Source organism: Spermophilus citellus, assembly GCF_964194105.1.
Source record: "Spermophilus citellus genome assembly, chromosome: 14".
Classification (NCBI taxonomy): domain Eukaryota; kingdom Metazoa; phylum Chordata; class Mammalia; order Rodentia; family Sciuridae; genus Spermophilus; species Spermophilus citellus.
Window position 1 is genome coordinate 37,681,251 of NC_138194.1, and position 14,619 is coordinate 37,695,869.

Here is a 14,619-nt window from a genome sequence, read left to right on the forward strand (position 1 = left end):
CTTATTCTGCAGAGAGAGAACTAGAGCCATTAGAAAAGTTTACCAAAGGGTAATCAAACAGACTTCAACCCATGTCATTAAAAATAATGTGGAACTATTAGGAAAATGCTTACTGTTGTTATAGGTCTAATTATGGTCAAAGTAATTTCTTATATGTTAATACAAATTTGTACTTTGAGATAGATCTAACATCTCATCTCAGGATCAACTATTTCAAGCATTAAAAAAAATTATATTATGCACTAAAATTTAGCCTTTGGAAGTACACAACAACATAATATTAGCATATGTGACTATAATACATATAAGTGTCTAGAGTTTAATAGATTTTATTACAACTATGAACTTGGGGTGGGACGGACACTAGGGATTTAACCCAGGAGTGCTTAACCACTGAGCTACATCCCCAGACCTTTTCATTTTTTAATTTTGAGACAGGGTCTCAGAAAGTAGCTAAGGGCCTCATGAAATTGCTCATGAGTTGACCTCAAATTTGGATTCCACTTGAACCTCTGGGATTACTGGCATGTGCTGCCAGGCACACTGACCTGCTTATTTTTACTTATGGTAAGGCTCCATCTGTCTGGGAGGTTAGGAAAATGCATCTTTTGGAAAATTCACCTCAAAATAATTGGCAACTGAAATTATGTAGAATTAAAAGAGCTATTAAAATTAAAAATCTTGTCTGAAATTGTTTCCTGGTTAACACGGATTTAAAAGAAAAGGATATAAAAATAGGATCTACATGATGCATTTAGCGTGACAACAAAAATAAGAATTACCTAAAGAGTCACAAGAAGATTCTACTCCCTACAGATTATGTTTTCTAGACAAATACACTCAGAACCTTACTACTTCTTTATTTTCTTCTTTTATTTTCCAATTAAACTGGCTTTAATCAGTACACACAAAGAATTCTTTAGAAGCAAATAAATAAATTAGGAATTTTATCCTCTCCTTGACCCTTTCTAAAATTTAAGTTCCTCTGATGGGCTGCCATAACCTTAAGCATAATACTAATACATAAAATTCTGGATTTATCAATTCCCATTGTATATGATTAATTTATAAAAATGAATGTCATATTCCACTTCTCTTCCAACTTCCATTAGAAGCTATACTATTTTTAGTTAAAATAGCAGCATTTCTGACTTTAAATAATATGCCTATGGCACTAATCTTTGATCATCCTTAAAGAGTTACCTGTAACCTTCAGAAAGATGAGAAAATAAATTCATATATTTACCATTCCTCAATTCTTTCCTTCCCATTATCTCCTAACATTCTGTTCTAACTAGAATTAATATTTTATAATCTAGTGTCTAGTTCTACAAATTGAAAAACCAGCAGACAGCATTTATTATAAACTAAATGAACAAATAACAGTGATTAGATCTATAAAGGAAAAATTCTACAATTATATCTAAACTGCAAGAAATTCTTCAAAGCATTTGTCATTTAACAAATATCTATTCAAAACCTACTATATGCCAGATAGTTTTCTAGGTGCCAGGGAATCAGCAAAAGCAAAATCAGTCTTGTTCTCCCAGACTTTATAATACAATCAAAGCTTGTCCAAATTTTTTATTCTTTTTAGATTCCTCACTTTACCCAGGTCAATGGTTCCTAATAAAGGCTTGAAGGAACTTACTGACAATTAGCAGACAGGGTGAGATGCTGAAATGCCCTGGGATGCACTATTAATAATGAATACCTGTCTTAATTCAAAATGCATTATCAGGTCCTCTTCGAGATTTGTTCTTGTGTAACAGCCATTACCACATGTCATCCCGTTTCTTGAATTCCTATTTCACTCTGCTGAAATTTCTCAACTCTTTCACTAAGGCTGAATTATAATGTACACTAAGGCTTTGTTCTTCTAAACTTGAACTTCTTTATTTTACTCCTCCCACCCCATTTTACTGATGTAACTAGACGCTCATCCTTACAGATGTAACTTTATACCCAACTCCTCTCCACCCTGAAATAAGATTTTACATTTGAGTACCCTCAGAAGAGAAATTCAGATCATCGATTGTTTTTCCTTTCTTTGTAAACTGTGTCTTTTGCCTAGGAAACTTTTAAGATTTTTATCCTTATACAGCTCCTTCCTCCCTCGTAACTAATTGGCAATTGTTTCTTCTGTAGTTTAGAATCTCACCAGCATTCCTCATTCTGAAAGAGGGCCTGACATACTAACTTTCACAGGAGGCATGTTGGCTAGAAAAGCTAGTTGGAGGCTTCTACTGCCAAAATAATCAAGAAAAAATAAAATAAAAAAAAATAAAATAAAATAAATAATCAATAAGCAATCCAGCAATGAAAAGAGAAAACAGAATTCCTTATTATCATAAAGGGCCTCAAAAATTTAAAGAAAAATATTAAATTAGAAAAGGAGCTCTAGCAACCACAAATCTAAATGTAAATATTAGAACCATAAGACTTTTATAAAAGCACATGACAAAATCCTCCCAAACTTGGGAAAGGCAAAAAAATTTGAAGGCAGATTGGAATCAGTCTTCTAAACTTATTATTATTTCAAACGGTTTTGACTATGCTATGATCAGTATTTTCTGATCATAGACTGGATCCTCTACTAGAGGAAAGAAAGGACTCTGGATCAAATGACAGAATATTATAGTTAAATAATAACCTTATTCTTAGGAAATACATACTATAATTCTGTTTTTTTTTGTTTTTGTTTTTTGTTGTTGTTGTTGTTTTGGAGAAAAGAGCCCTGTACATGGCACTCAGATGGTTTAAAAAGAATAAAGCAAACATGGAAGAATGACAATAACAGGTAAATCTGATTAAAAGATGAGTATTCCATAAATTATTCCCCAGATAAAGTTATTTCCAAATAGAAGAATGAAGAAAAAAATTCACCCATACTATATTGCTGTAGCACCAATGTCTCTGGCTATTTTCCAACAGATGGATATTTGAATTGTTTCCAGTTTTTTGCAATTATTAATTCTGCCATTCTTATAGATATTTTCTGGGGTATCTAGAAAGGTTCTTTACATATGTATTCCAGAAGAGAACTGCTGAATTATAAGGCATGAATATTCAACTTGTTAAAAAATACAAAACTGCTTCACATCTGCAATTGTGTAAAGCCTTGTTTATTTACAATCTTTCCAATACTCAAAATACTGTCACACTTAAATTTTGCTAAATGAATGGATATAAAATATTTTCTCATTCTAATCATGAATTGGATTTTCCTAATTTCATTTTTACTTCCTGTTGCAGCAACTTCCTAAGTGGACAAGGCTACTGGCTTTGACTATTCTGAGTTATTAAAATATGTAGGTTGGAATTAGGCAAAACGGCAACAGTGCATTTTCCCCTCGTGAAATAAAATTGTTTTACTGAGTCACTATGGATATCATCAAAAGGGAACAGGTCTTGGTTTAAGCTTCCTGAAGCAAAAATAGATAGCAGTCAGAAAAATGTCCTCTGCACTTAAGAGTGAACAGTATTTTTATTAGGAAAATTGGGGGGAAGAAAGTAGACATTGTTTACATTGAACCTACATTGGCCATTGTAACATGAAGGGTATTGATTGTACCATGAAGTGGAGAAAAGTTTGGGGATATGAGAGAAGATTGGTTGGAATTGGTAAGTAGGATATAGTGCTGCCTAAGGGGTTGTAATGAGATTGTTTTCTCTAACTTTCAATAAGACTGAATATTGGTTTATATGCATTAGTCTTGTCTGTTTTCCTCTTTCACTAAATGCGTATCCGTACCTTTTGCACATTTTTTCTACTGAGTTGTCTTTTTTATCTTTATATATTCTTAGTATTAATTTTCAGGCAGTTATATTCAAATTTCTTCTGGTACTTTCAAAAAAGATGTATTTTTAAAGCTTCCTTTAAAGCATCTTTTGAGGAATTGTTTTTAACTAATCAAATTTATCAATCATCTCTTTTATAAGTAATGCAGTCTGTGTCTTCTTTAAGAATCTGACTTACCCAAAGTCTAGAAGATATGCATCTGGGAAAATGTGGCCTCTACTTATCACAAGCCTTGAGAAATTAGAATTTAATACAGGACAGACGAGATCTTATTAAAGAGACACTAATAATAACTTGCAACTACTTTTAGCTGGGGGAAAAAAAAGAAATTTTAGCAAAACACAACTGATTTGTCCTTTGTGATAGAGCCAAGGAGGTCCTAGAATAGACAGGGAGCACAAAAATCACTGGAATGCCAAAAACATTTGAAAGCACTTATGATGGAAGCCCCAAGTACAAATATAAGCATGTCAAAAAAGAAAATTACAACTCTGCCTAGACAAGAGCTAACAACAAAAGGAAAAAAACTGGGCAAAGACATAATTCATTTGCTCATGAGTTAAAAATCATGGAAAACTGACTCCTAATATAGTAGCTTCAAACATACAGGGAAGTCAATTACTTAGTGTAGCCATTGTACAGATTTTCCTTTTTAACCACAGAGTGATAGTAAAATTAACTTACAGCATTACTATCCCATTCCCACATGTACAGTGGCAGAGGCATATGAAAATGGCACCAAGAACTAAAGAAAAAAAATGTAAAAGTACCTACTTTGATCTTGATGATCCTCCTTCTGATCCAGTAACTAATAGGAAAAGAGCCCAAAGAGTAATGAAGGGTTTTCTGATCCTGACAAAAATGAAAAAATACTAACAAACTTGTGAGTCAAGATCAGTGGGTGCCAGGGGTTAGACATAGGGCAGCGATTTAAGTAAAAAAAGATAGTACAAATGAGGTTTTCATAGATGATGGAACTGTTCTGTATCCAAAATGTGATGATGCTTCTATCCATTTACATGTAAAAAACTGAAAGCTGTAGATTCGAAAGAACTTAACTTTATTGAATGATTTAAAAAAAGAAAAAAAAAGCTTTAAATCTATGTAAAAAAAAAAAAAAATACTTATGGGAGCTTTATTTTTATTCCCCCCAAACTGGAAACAATCCAAAGGTGATAAATCCATAGAATGTAAAACAATGAAGCAAAGCCTCTAGTATCTTGAATGAAAAGAACTGACCCCAAAACTCTATACCCAGCTAAACTGTTGTTTACATATCATGCCAAAGACCTTGTTGTTGTTGAGGTACTGGGGATAGAACCAAGGGCCACTTTACCACTTAGCTATATCCCCAATCTTTTTACTCATTTTGAGACAAGGTCTCAGCTAAATTGCCCATGCTACTCTTGAATTTATAATCCTCCTGTCTCAGCCTTCTATAATTAATAAAATTCAAGTTTAATAAAATTTGAAATAAAGATGTCAATTATGAGTTAGATGTCATAGAATGGCAGCAATGGAATAATAGAAATATAAAAATTAAAAGTTTAATTCACTATTGTGTATATTTGTGTAATTTATACAATAACATGACTATAATACATGTCATAAAAAATATTTATGGGGCAGGCACAGTTGTACCAGTATGTAATTCCAGCTACTTGGGAGGCTGAAGCAGGGGATTATAAATTAGAGGCCAGCCTTGAAAACTTAGTGAGATTCTGCCCTGTAATAAAATTTTAAAAGGGGTAGGGATCATCTCTGGGATCAATTTTTAGTATGAAAAAATATATACATTCCAGAAACAACTATCTATTAAAATTCTGAAAATAGTAAAACTAGGACTAAATTTTCAGACTGGGTAAAAAAGAAAAGTAAGAACACATATAAGGCTACCTTAGTGGTAGAAGAAAATAAAGCTAATAAATATTTCTTTATCATGCAAATTTTCTCCTAAATAATCTCATCCTATTTTCATGGAATCAACTGTTTACAAACCAAAACCAAAACAAAAACAACACCTAGGTCTAACACCCACATCTCTCTAAATGCTTAAGTCAAAAAAATTTCTCTACCTATATTTCTCAAATGTGTCTTAAAATAAGTACAACCCAAAATAAAATCTGTATCTGCATCTCACCTTTCACATTCCAGATCATTTCTCCTGATATGCTATTTTGTAATGGCAGTTACAAGATGACAATTTACTTAAACACTAAACTCAAAACCTCACTAGCAACTGGATCCAATTTTCCTCATTTTCCACATTTAACTAGGAGAAAATTATATTTAGCAATCTTAACCTTTGTGGAAACAGTCCCACACAGCCTTAAATAATAATTTGCATCACTCCAAAAGTTTCTGGCAATTCAGCACAGAAATCACTGCACCTAGAATCGCCAAGGGTTAAAAAAATCACCTGGGTTTAAAATTTGAAGCAGTCCCTCTGCTGCACACAACCAAGAAATCACAAGACAAATTCACAAAGAATTGAATCACTAACACTTTTACATACAGATAGTTAAAGGAAGTTTCTGCTTTATCTTAGTTTCCATAAGAGATTTTTCCACAGCAGTAAAAACTATTTACTGGAAGAGCAAACTTTAACCCCGCTTCTCTCTAAAAGAAATTTAAATGTACTATCTACAGAAAAATCTCCTAGGTGCCTCCATTCTTTTTCCACCTAAAACTAGGATCCCAATTTTATTCTGTAGTTCAGGACAGAAAACAATCCAAGCCTGCCGGCCAGTATGCTACAAACATAAACAACAGTATGTCCAATTAAAAGTCTTCCAATGGAAGTTTTCCTGAGTCTCACAGATGAATAACAAAAGAAATCAAATGCTATGGAGTCTAATTCTGAAGCCCACATCCTCCCAAATCTAATCTGCCTCCCAAAGCCAAATTGTCACCATATTTTGTTACAAGAGCTTCAACTATACAAACTACAAAAATACTTTGGTGGTGTTTTTTAAAAATCCATTTTCTCAGGCAGGTACAGTGGTGCACATCTGTAATCTCAGCTACTCAGGAGGCTGAGGCAGAAGGATATCAAGTTTGAAGCCAGTCTAAGCAATTTAGAGACCCTACTTCAAAAATGAAAAAGGGCTGAGGATGTAACTCAGTAGTAGAGAATCCCTGAGTTCAATCCCTTGTACTGCGGAGGGAGAAAACAGAGAGTCATTAAAAGGTACCCATCCATGTACTCCATCCCCAAGAGAAAGACCCACACATCAAAATTACTATATTCTTACCCTACGCATGGCTTCCTCCTCTTCTTGACGCTTTTCATAATGTGCAAAGTCATCAAAGATTGAGGTGGTATGCTTGAAAGTAGCAATTATTTTAAGCACTTGCTTAGCCTTTTCTAGGGGTACCTCTTGAGTGTCCCTTGAATTGGTTACTGGTTTGTTGTCATTGTTTTCTAAGCGAATGTGCCGTAACTGGTTATTGGGAACATCTTTCACAAAGATCCATTTAACTTCAAATTTGCCCTTCCATTTATCCTGAGACCAGACACCAGCATATGCATTATAGTCCACAACAGACTTCATCTCAGCCACTCCACAAAAATGTCCACTTCCATTCACACTAAAGAGTAAATAGAGTGGGCCTTTCCCATTCAGGGAACGGTAGGCTGCATCCAAACGCTTATTACCATGCTCAGTACTACACCAGATAGAATACTTAATGGAGCGATGTATGTCATCCTCAGAGTAGCTTTTAATTATAAACACACGTCCATTCTTCAGGTTCCAATCAAAGTCTTTGGGATTATAGTTGTTTATGGCCTTTAGCTTTTCCAGTACTGGATGCACTTCTATGCTAGAAGGTGAAGCGCTGACAGGTACAACACCTAAACCAAAGTTTTCACTGCCCACTCCATTGTTCTGGCTGAAGCCCGCTCCCCTGTTCCGAGGAGCTACCCAGCGATTTTGCAGCTGCGGTGGCTGAGGCTGCACTTGGTGTGGCTGGGCCTGCGGCTGAGGTCCTTGTTGCTGCTGTGGTTGTGGTGGCTGAGGCTGCTGCTGAGGCAGTTGGCTTTGCACCAATGGTGGTGGTTGAATTAATGGCTGAGGCTGCTGGATTATAGTTTGAGGAGGCAGAACTGGTTGGGTTGGTGGAGCCTTTACCACTGACCCCTTTTCATCCCAAGTTCCAATATTCATGTTGTGTTTTATAGGTGGTGGTGGTACAGCAGAACCCCCAATGCCCACATTGCCCTTGGGTTTAAGTTTCGGTTGAGGTTTGGCAGGCTTCCTAGCAATGGCAGCCCACGAGGTTGGTTTAGGTGCTGCACTACTAACTGGGGGTACACTATTGGTTGCAATGCTAGTCATACCACTGCTGCTCAAGGCTGTACCTACAGTTTTTGTCACTGCAGCTGTCAGGTCACCACCAATTTTCAGTCCAGTCATGCCTTGCTCAATACTGCTAATGCCAGGCACCTTACTCAAAGTATCATTGCCAAATCCAGCCTGTCCATCAGTAATAGCTCTCCCAAGAGAACTAGGTGGATAGCCATAACTGCTGCTATAAGCAGAACTTTGTGTTGATTGTCCCTGAGATCCACTTGTCCCCCATGTAGAGAAATCAGCATTACCAGGAAAAAAGTTAAATCCATGTTGACCAAGAAATGGAGGGGTATTTCCTAATGCTCCAGGCTGACTAAAAACACCATCTGGTATATAATGATGTTCTCCATTACTCATTTGTCCATAGGTTGTCAGATATGGCATAGGCTGGTCTCCAGCCGTGGACCATGCTGCTTCCCCAAGAGAATATGGAAATCCAATAGATGGAGCATAGTAACTAGGCATATATGGATCTGACATTGGTGGATAGCTGTTACTCTGCAAAACAGAAGACCACAATCAGTAGTGAAATGTCCTCTTTACAGGAGGGAAAAAAGATATGTAAAAGTTAAATGAAAAAGAGATGCACTGGATAAACACAATGAAAATTTCTAGATAAGCATAATTAAAGTTTCAAATCCAATCTCAGAAAAGTTTACATGAGTACTCATATTTTTAAATATTATAAAATAACTTAGGAGTTTCATAGGAGGATTAAGAGTAGGATTGGGATTATTTTTGTTTGAAGAGTCAGATCTTCTGTCACAATTTTAAAATATTACAATTTCTACAAAAAGCTAATTCATAAAACTTTGCAGACACAAGATTTAACATTTATACTCAGCTATATTTTAAGCTATTGATGTGTTCAAAGAGTTACATATAAGGATTCAATAAACCTGGAAACTATTTTAAATAGAATTACAATTTATCATTGACAGAATCCAGTTCGGCCATTAAATTTTGTACTTAAGAAAAAATAATATGAGAAATGCTCACATTCTGAAAAAAAAAGATTCAAGATTATGCCTATGGGATGATCCAACTTTGTTTCGTTTTGTCATGTTCATTTTGGAAAGAAATGAAATCCTTATCTTGGCTTCTTAAGGGTGAGGCAATGGATATCTTTCTTTTTTAATGCTCTGTGTTTTCCACACTTTACAGAATGAAAATACCAATTTTTTGGTCATTACTTCAGAGTAAATTCACATAATTTTTTCCAGAACTATTTCAAGTAAATAAATCAACCTCTCTTTTGAATATTAAGTAATCATGCATTTACTAATTTGCCAAAAATCAAGACACCAAATTTTATTAATTAAAAAAACCACAAACAATATAAGCTCATGTGAAAATTAAAATAGCTTAAGGATTTCCCTTGAAAATGGGTTATGTCAAAAAAAAATAAATGTCTGATTAATTTTTTAATCTGCTTTACGTTTTATTATTTTAAAGCCTTGGACAGAGCTTTAGAATTTGTGTAATTATGAAAGGTTTGAAAAAATTAGCTAATATTCAGTCAGAGCAATTGATGTTTCCTCACAAGGGTCAATATCATTAAGTCTGATGATTCACTTAATTTATATAAACACTATAAAGTCCCTGGGATAAAGTTCTTAAATTCATCCTCCTTTTTCTCTTTTATATTCTTGGGCTATTATGTGGCTTCTTTTCCACTAAAGCAAATATAAAAAGAGCTCAGGTATGGGGGTATAGCTCACTGGTACAACACTTGACTAGCGTATGCACAAAGCCCTAATATAACTAATTACTACTATCAATAGTAATGCATGAGAATATCATAGCTACTACTTGGAACTACTAAGTTATTTTTTTAAAGGCTTATGCTATGATTTAGATATGAGGTGTAGCTCAAATTTTCGTATATGAGATAATACCAGAACATTCAGAATTGAAATGATTGGTCTATGACAGCCTTAACCTAATCAGTGTGTTAATCTCCTAATAGGAATTAACTGGGTGATAACTGTAGGCTAGGTAAGGCAAGAAGAGATAAGTCACTGGGAGCATGCCTTTGAGGTATAAATTTCTCTCTGGTGAGGACTGCTCTCTGCTTTCTAATTGTCATGTTCTGAGCTGATTTTCTCCATCATGCCCTTCTGACTGATCCTCTGCCTCACCTCCGGCCCAGAGCAAGTGAGTACTTCTGAAACCATAAGCACCAAGTAAACTTTTCCTACTCTATACTATTTGTCACATCTTTTGGTCATAACAGTGAAAAAGCTGACTAAAACAGCTTATCATTAAAAACTGAGATATTTTATTATTACTACTTTTGGATTTTTGTTTGTTAGCTTGTTTGGTGCTTGGGATTGAATCCAGGGCCACCCTCTCACTGAGTTACATTCCCAGTCGCTATTATATTACTAATAAGTTACTATGACACACCTCACAACTGTTCCAACTATCCACTGTCTATGAGAATGCTAATACGCTATCTTTTGAAATGATTCTCTGTTATAACTGAATTTTAACTTTAGATCTAAACGTATTCTATTTAAATTAATAATTCTGATAAGGACTGGGGATGTAGCTCAGTGGTAGAGCACTTGTCTAGAAAGTGCAAGTTCCCGAGTTCCATCCCCAGCACCAAAAAAGGAAAAAAGAAAAGGACAATTCTGAAAGATTTACTGGGTATTGCCAGTAAAACTTGGACCTAAACCCAAATGTGTCCCTTATTACTATTTAAAGAAAAACAAAAATTACAATGCAATTTTCCAAATATACCACATATTAAATATATTTTACCATATTCAAAACTGTAATAACTCATGTTACAATTTACTAATCTAGTTGAATAATTTTTAGCTTTACTGAGTGGGTAATTATTACCTATAACTGAAAATATACTCAAAGAACACGAAAAATATTAGTATGAGATAGATTAAGAGCATTTTTGGAACCACCACCACATAATTACACAAATTCTAAAGCTCTGTCCATATCAGTGAAGAAATCCTAACTGCCACATTTAACACACCTACAAAGTGAAGCCTGAGGGAAGCTCTAATACACCAACAATAGTTTTTAAAGAATAAAATATTGAAGAATTTAAAGAGTAAGATTCAGAAACCATAACAACAATACACACACACTTACAGACACACAGATGTATTTGTAATCTGATTACTAAAATGTCTGCTAAAAATAAAAGTACTAATACTGATAGGAAAATCATTGTGATTAAAAAAAAAAAACAAAAAAGTTTAACCAAGGGTTCCAAGTGTTGCACTACACCTAGAGTCCTCAAATGTACTGCATAAATGGTCACTTTTCTCCTGTTAATCCATTTGTTCTTCAATTCTTTCAAGAGTTTTTGCTGAATGAGATTTTTTTTTTTTTCTCTCTAGATCTATGACAGTAATTCAAGCAATCTCAAGGCTCTGGTTTTGGTTCTAAGAACAACTAAGACAGTCACAGTGGCTGGGGATGTAGCTCAGTAGTAACAGCACTTGCAGGCATAAGACCCAGGGTTCAATCCCAGCACCGCAAAATTTTACAAAAGAGAACAAAAATTTCAGTAGAGCTTCAATCATAACTTATTATAAATTAATGTTTTGATAAATTTAAGGCATATTTTAAATTGCGAGCTAAGTGGAATTTTGGGTTAATTTCAATTATCTCAGTAGTAAAGAGGAACAAAATCTGTACTCCCTGATGATGTAAAACAATTCATAACTTAGTTCCATTTTTTTTATCTCAAAGTTAATTGTAATGATATATGTAATCAATTTAGGGATTTATATGCAGTCTGCTTAAACTAGTCTATTCATGATACGGAAATTTTTCAGTAATAGCAAAATCTTACTTTTTTCTTCTTTAAAGAAATACTACCTTTAAACATAGTGATATGAAATGCTTTGTATGACCCCTATATGCAAAGAACTAATTAGAAGGGGAAAACAACAGTAATATGTTAATATGAAAATGATAATAATAAGCAGGAGATGTTGGTACATGCTTATATTCTTAGCGCTGAGGAGGCTAAGGAAGTAATCTCCCTTGAGTCTAAAAATTAGAAGCCAGCCTTGGCAACAGAGTAGACTCCTATATCAAAATTAAAAAAATAAAATAAAAAGGCACAATAATCACTGGGTATGAATAAACATACTATGAGAACAGATCCATAAACTCCTCTATCTAAAAACTCCTCTACCTATAAAAATGAAGTACAATCTAGAAAAGCTATCTGATTAGCAGGTTCAAGAGAGGCCTGTGAAGTATCTAGGTTTTATTCCCAGTCCAGATACTTAGCACCTATATGAAAGGAGCCAAGTTACTTAGGCTCTGAACTGTTTTCTCATCTCATTAAAGAAAATACAGAGATTCTGCAATCTGATTGTAAATCAATATGCTGAAGAGATGTCTGCACTCCCAAGTTTACTGCAATACTACTCATAAAGCCAAGACAGACAATCAATGTAAGTGTTCATCAACGGTTGAATGGATAAAGAAAATGTGGTATATACACACAATACTCAGAATTTTAAAAAATACAAATTTGCAAAAATACAAATGGATTTTGAGAACCTTAAGAGCTAAATGAAATAATTCAGGCATAGGAAGACAAATAGCACATATTCTTACTTATATGTACAATTTAAAACAACTAAATTATAGAAGCAGAGAGTAGAATGGTAGAGACGAGGACAGTGGGGGAGATGGTGTCAAAGGTTATAAAACTCAGGAAAAATATATTGGTTTTTTAAAGTTCTATTATGCAGTGTGGTAAATGTAACTAATATACTATGGTACATTTCAACTCAATTTTATCTTAATTAAAAATGAGTCTTTCAATTATAACTTAATATCCTTTTTTACTTCATGATTATCCAAACATCCTAGAAACACTGTGTATCTTAAAAGTTCAATAAAAATGGTTAAGGTATTATAAACCAGAAATAGCTCCTATGCACAGAGAAAACTGAAAAATATTTGGCATTAAAAAACTAAGCAGAGCTGGGTAATCCAGATACTAGGGAAGCTGAGAAGAGAGGAACAGAAATCTGTGACCTCCCTAACACACACACATTTTTTCAAAAAAAAAAAAAAAAAAAAAACCCAACTCCTGACTTCTAAAGTAACAATAAAAAGTTAAGTAACATTCAGCATATTTTTAATGCTTGTATGCATTTTCTTCTGTGTAATTAATGCATATCTAATCATAAGGATGTCATAAGAAAAAAATGTGTTATATAATAAAATCTGAATATTTCATCAGCCATAATTCTTCTTTCTCTAACTCTATTAGATAACCTAATCTATTCCTTCATTTAATAAATACTTAATGAATACCTACTTTGTGCCAGATATCATGCCCATCACTGGGAATAAAAACATGAAGAATACAGTCTCCAACCCAGAGCACTTCAGAGGTATAGTGGGGAAGACATTTACCTTACAATGTGATAGGACTATAACTGAAGCATAAAGGTAGCAAAAGAAACTACTATAATACAAATAGGAGAAAGCAAGAAACTGGAAAATCAGAAAAAATTACACGAAGGAAATTTTATACAAAAATTAAGATGATAAAAGAAATATTCAGAAAATATTTATATATTTCAGAAATAATGATAAGAACTATCTCCTCAAGTTAAGACAGAGAAAGTTGACAAAAGCTGTACAGGATTTAAAAAAAAAAAAAAAACCTGGAGTCATTTTAAAGGCACTTATATAACAGATGCATCCACTGTTGTAAAAGGTGTAGAAATTTTGATTTTTATTGCAGTATTGGAGTGGAATTCAGGACACATTTTAAGCAAGCACTCTACCAAATTTGCTACATCCCTAACCATTTTTTCATTTTAAGACAGGGTCTCACTAAATTGCAATGACTAGTCTCCAACTTCTGATATTCCTGCTTCAGCCTCTTCTGAATGTGATTACAGACATTTTGTGGTAATTTCTTATTGACAGTATACCACAATCAGACTTGGATTTTAACCCAGTAAGTCCCTCATTTTCAATTCTGCAAATATTTCAATAAAATTTAAACCAGTGCATTAAAAGAGGTTGGAAAGCAATCTAGAGCTAATCACATAATTAACCTTCACTGTTAATACTAACTATATCACTAATAATATTATCACTAATCCTTCACCTATTGCCTTTCTCAAAAGAGTATAACTCTAAAAACATTAATATTTATTTCAAAATTACCCATGGCATACTTTTTGCCAAATTCAAGCTTTTATAGATATCCCCCATGTGGACATATGGATTAAGAAAAACTACCAATAAAGAAATCATTCTGCAATGCAGATAAGAAAAATCTTAACAAAGATCAGTAATGGCAAAACAGAAAATAAAATTCAAATACTGTATTTTAAAAATTCTTGATACTTCTCTGATAAACACAGTTTGAATTATTTCCCCAAACTTCAGTCTTCTAATTTATTTGACAAGTTTGTATGCACAAATTATATGGTATCTTTAACA

General features: G+C 33.8%; 1 protein-coding gene across 4 annotated transcripts in view; it reads right to left on the reverse strand.

Annotated features, from left to right (window-relative positions):
* Window positions 1-14,619, reverse strand: part of YTHDF3 (YTH N6-methyladenosine RNA binding protein F3) — a 38,898-nt gene that overhangs the window by 14,296 nt on the left and 9,983 nt on the right. For all 4 annotated transcript variants that reach the window (XM_081265856.1, XM_081265857.1, XM_081265859.1 and 1 more), the window contains one exon: window positions 7,057-8,655. In XM_081265856.1, the coding sequence (XP_081121982.1) occupies window positions 7,057-8,655 (1,599 nt within the window). The remainder of the gene's footprint in view (window positions 1-7,056; window positions 8,656-14,619) is intronic.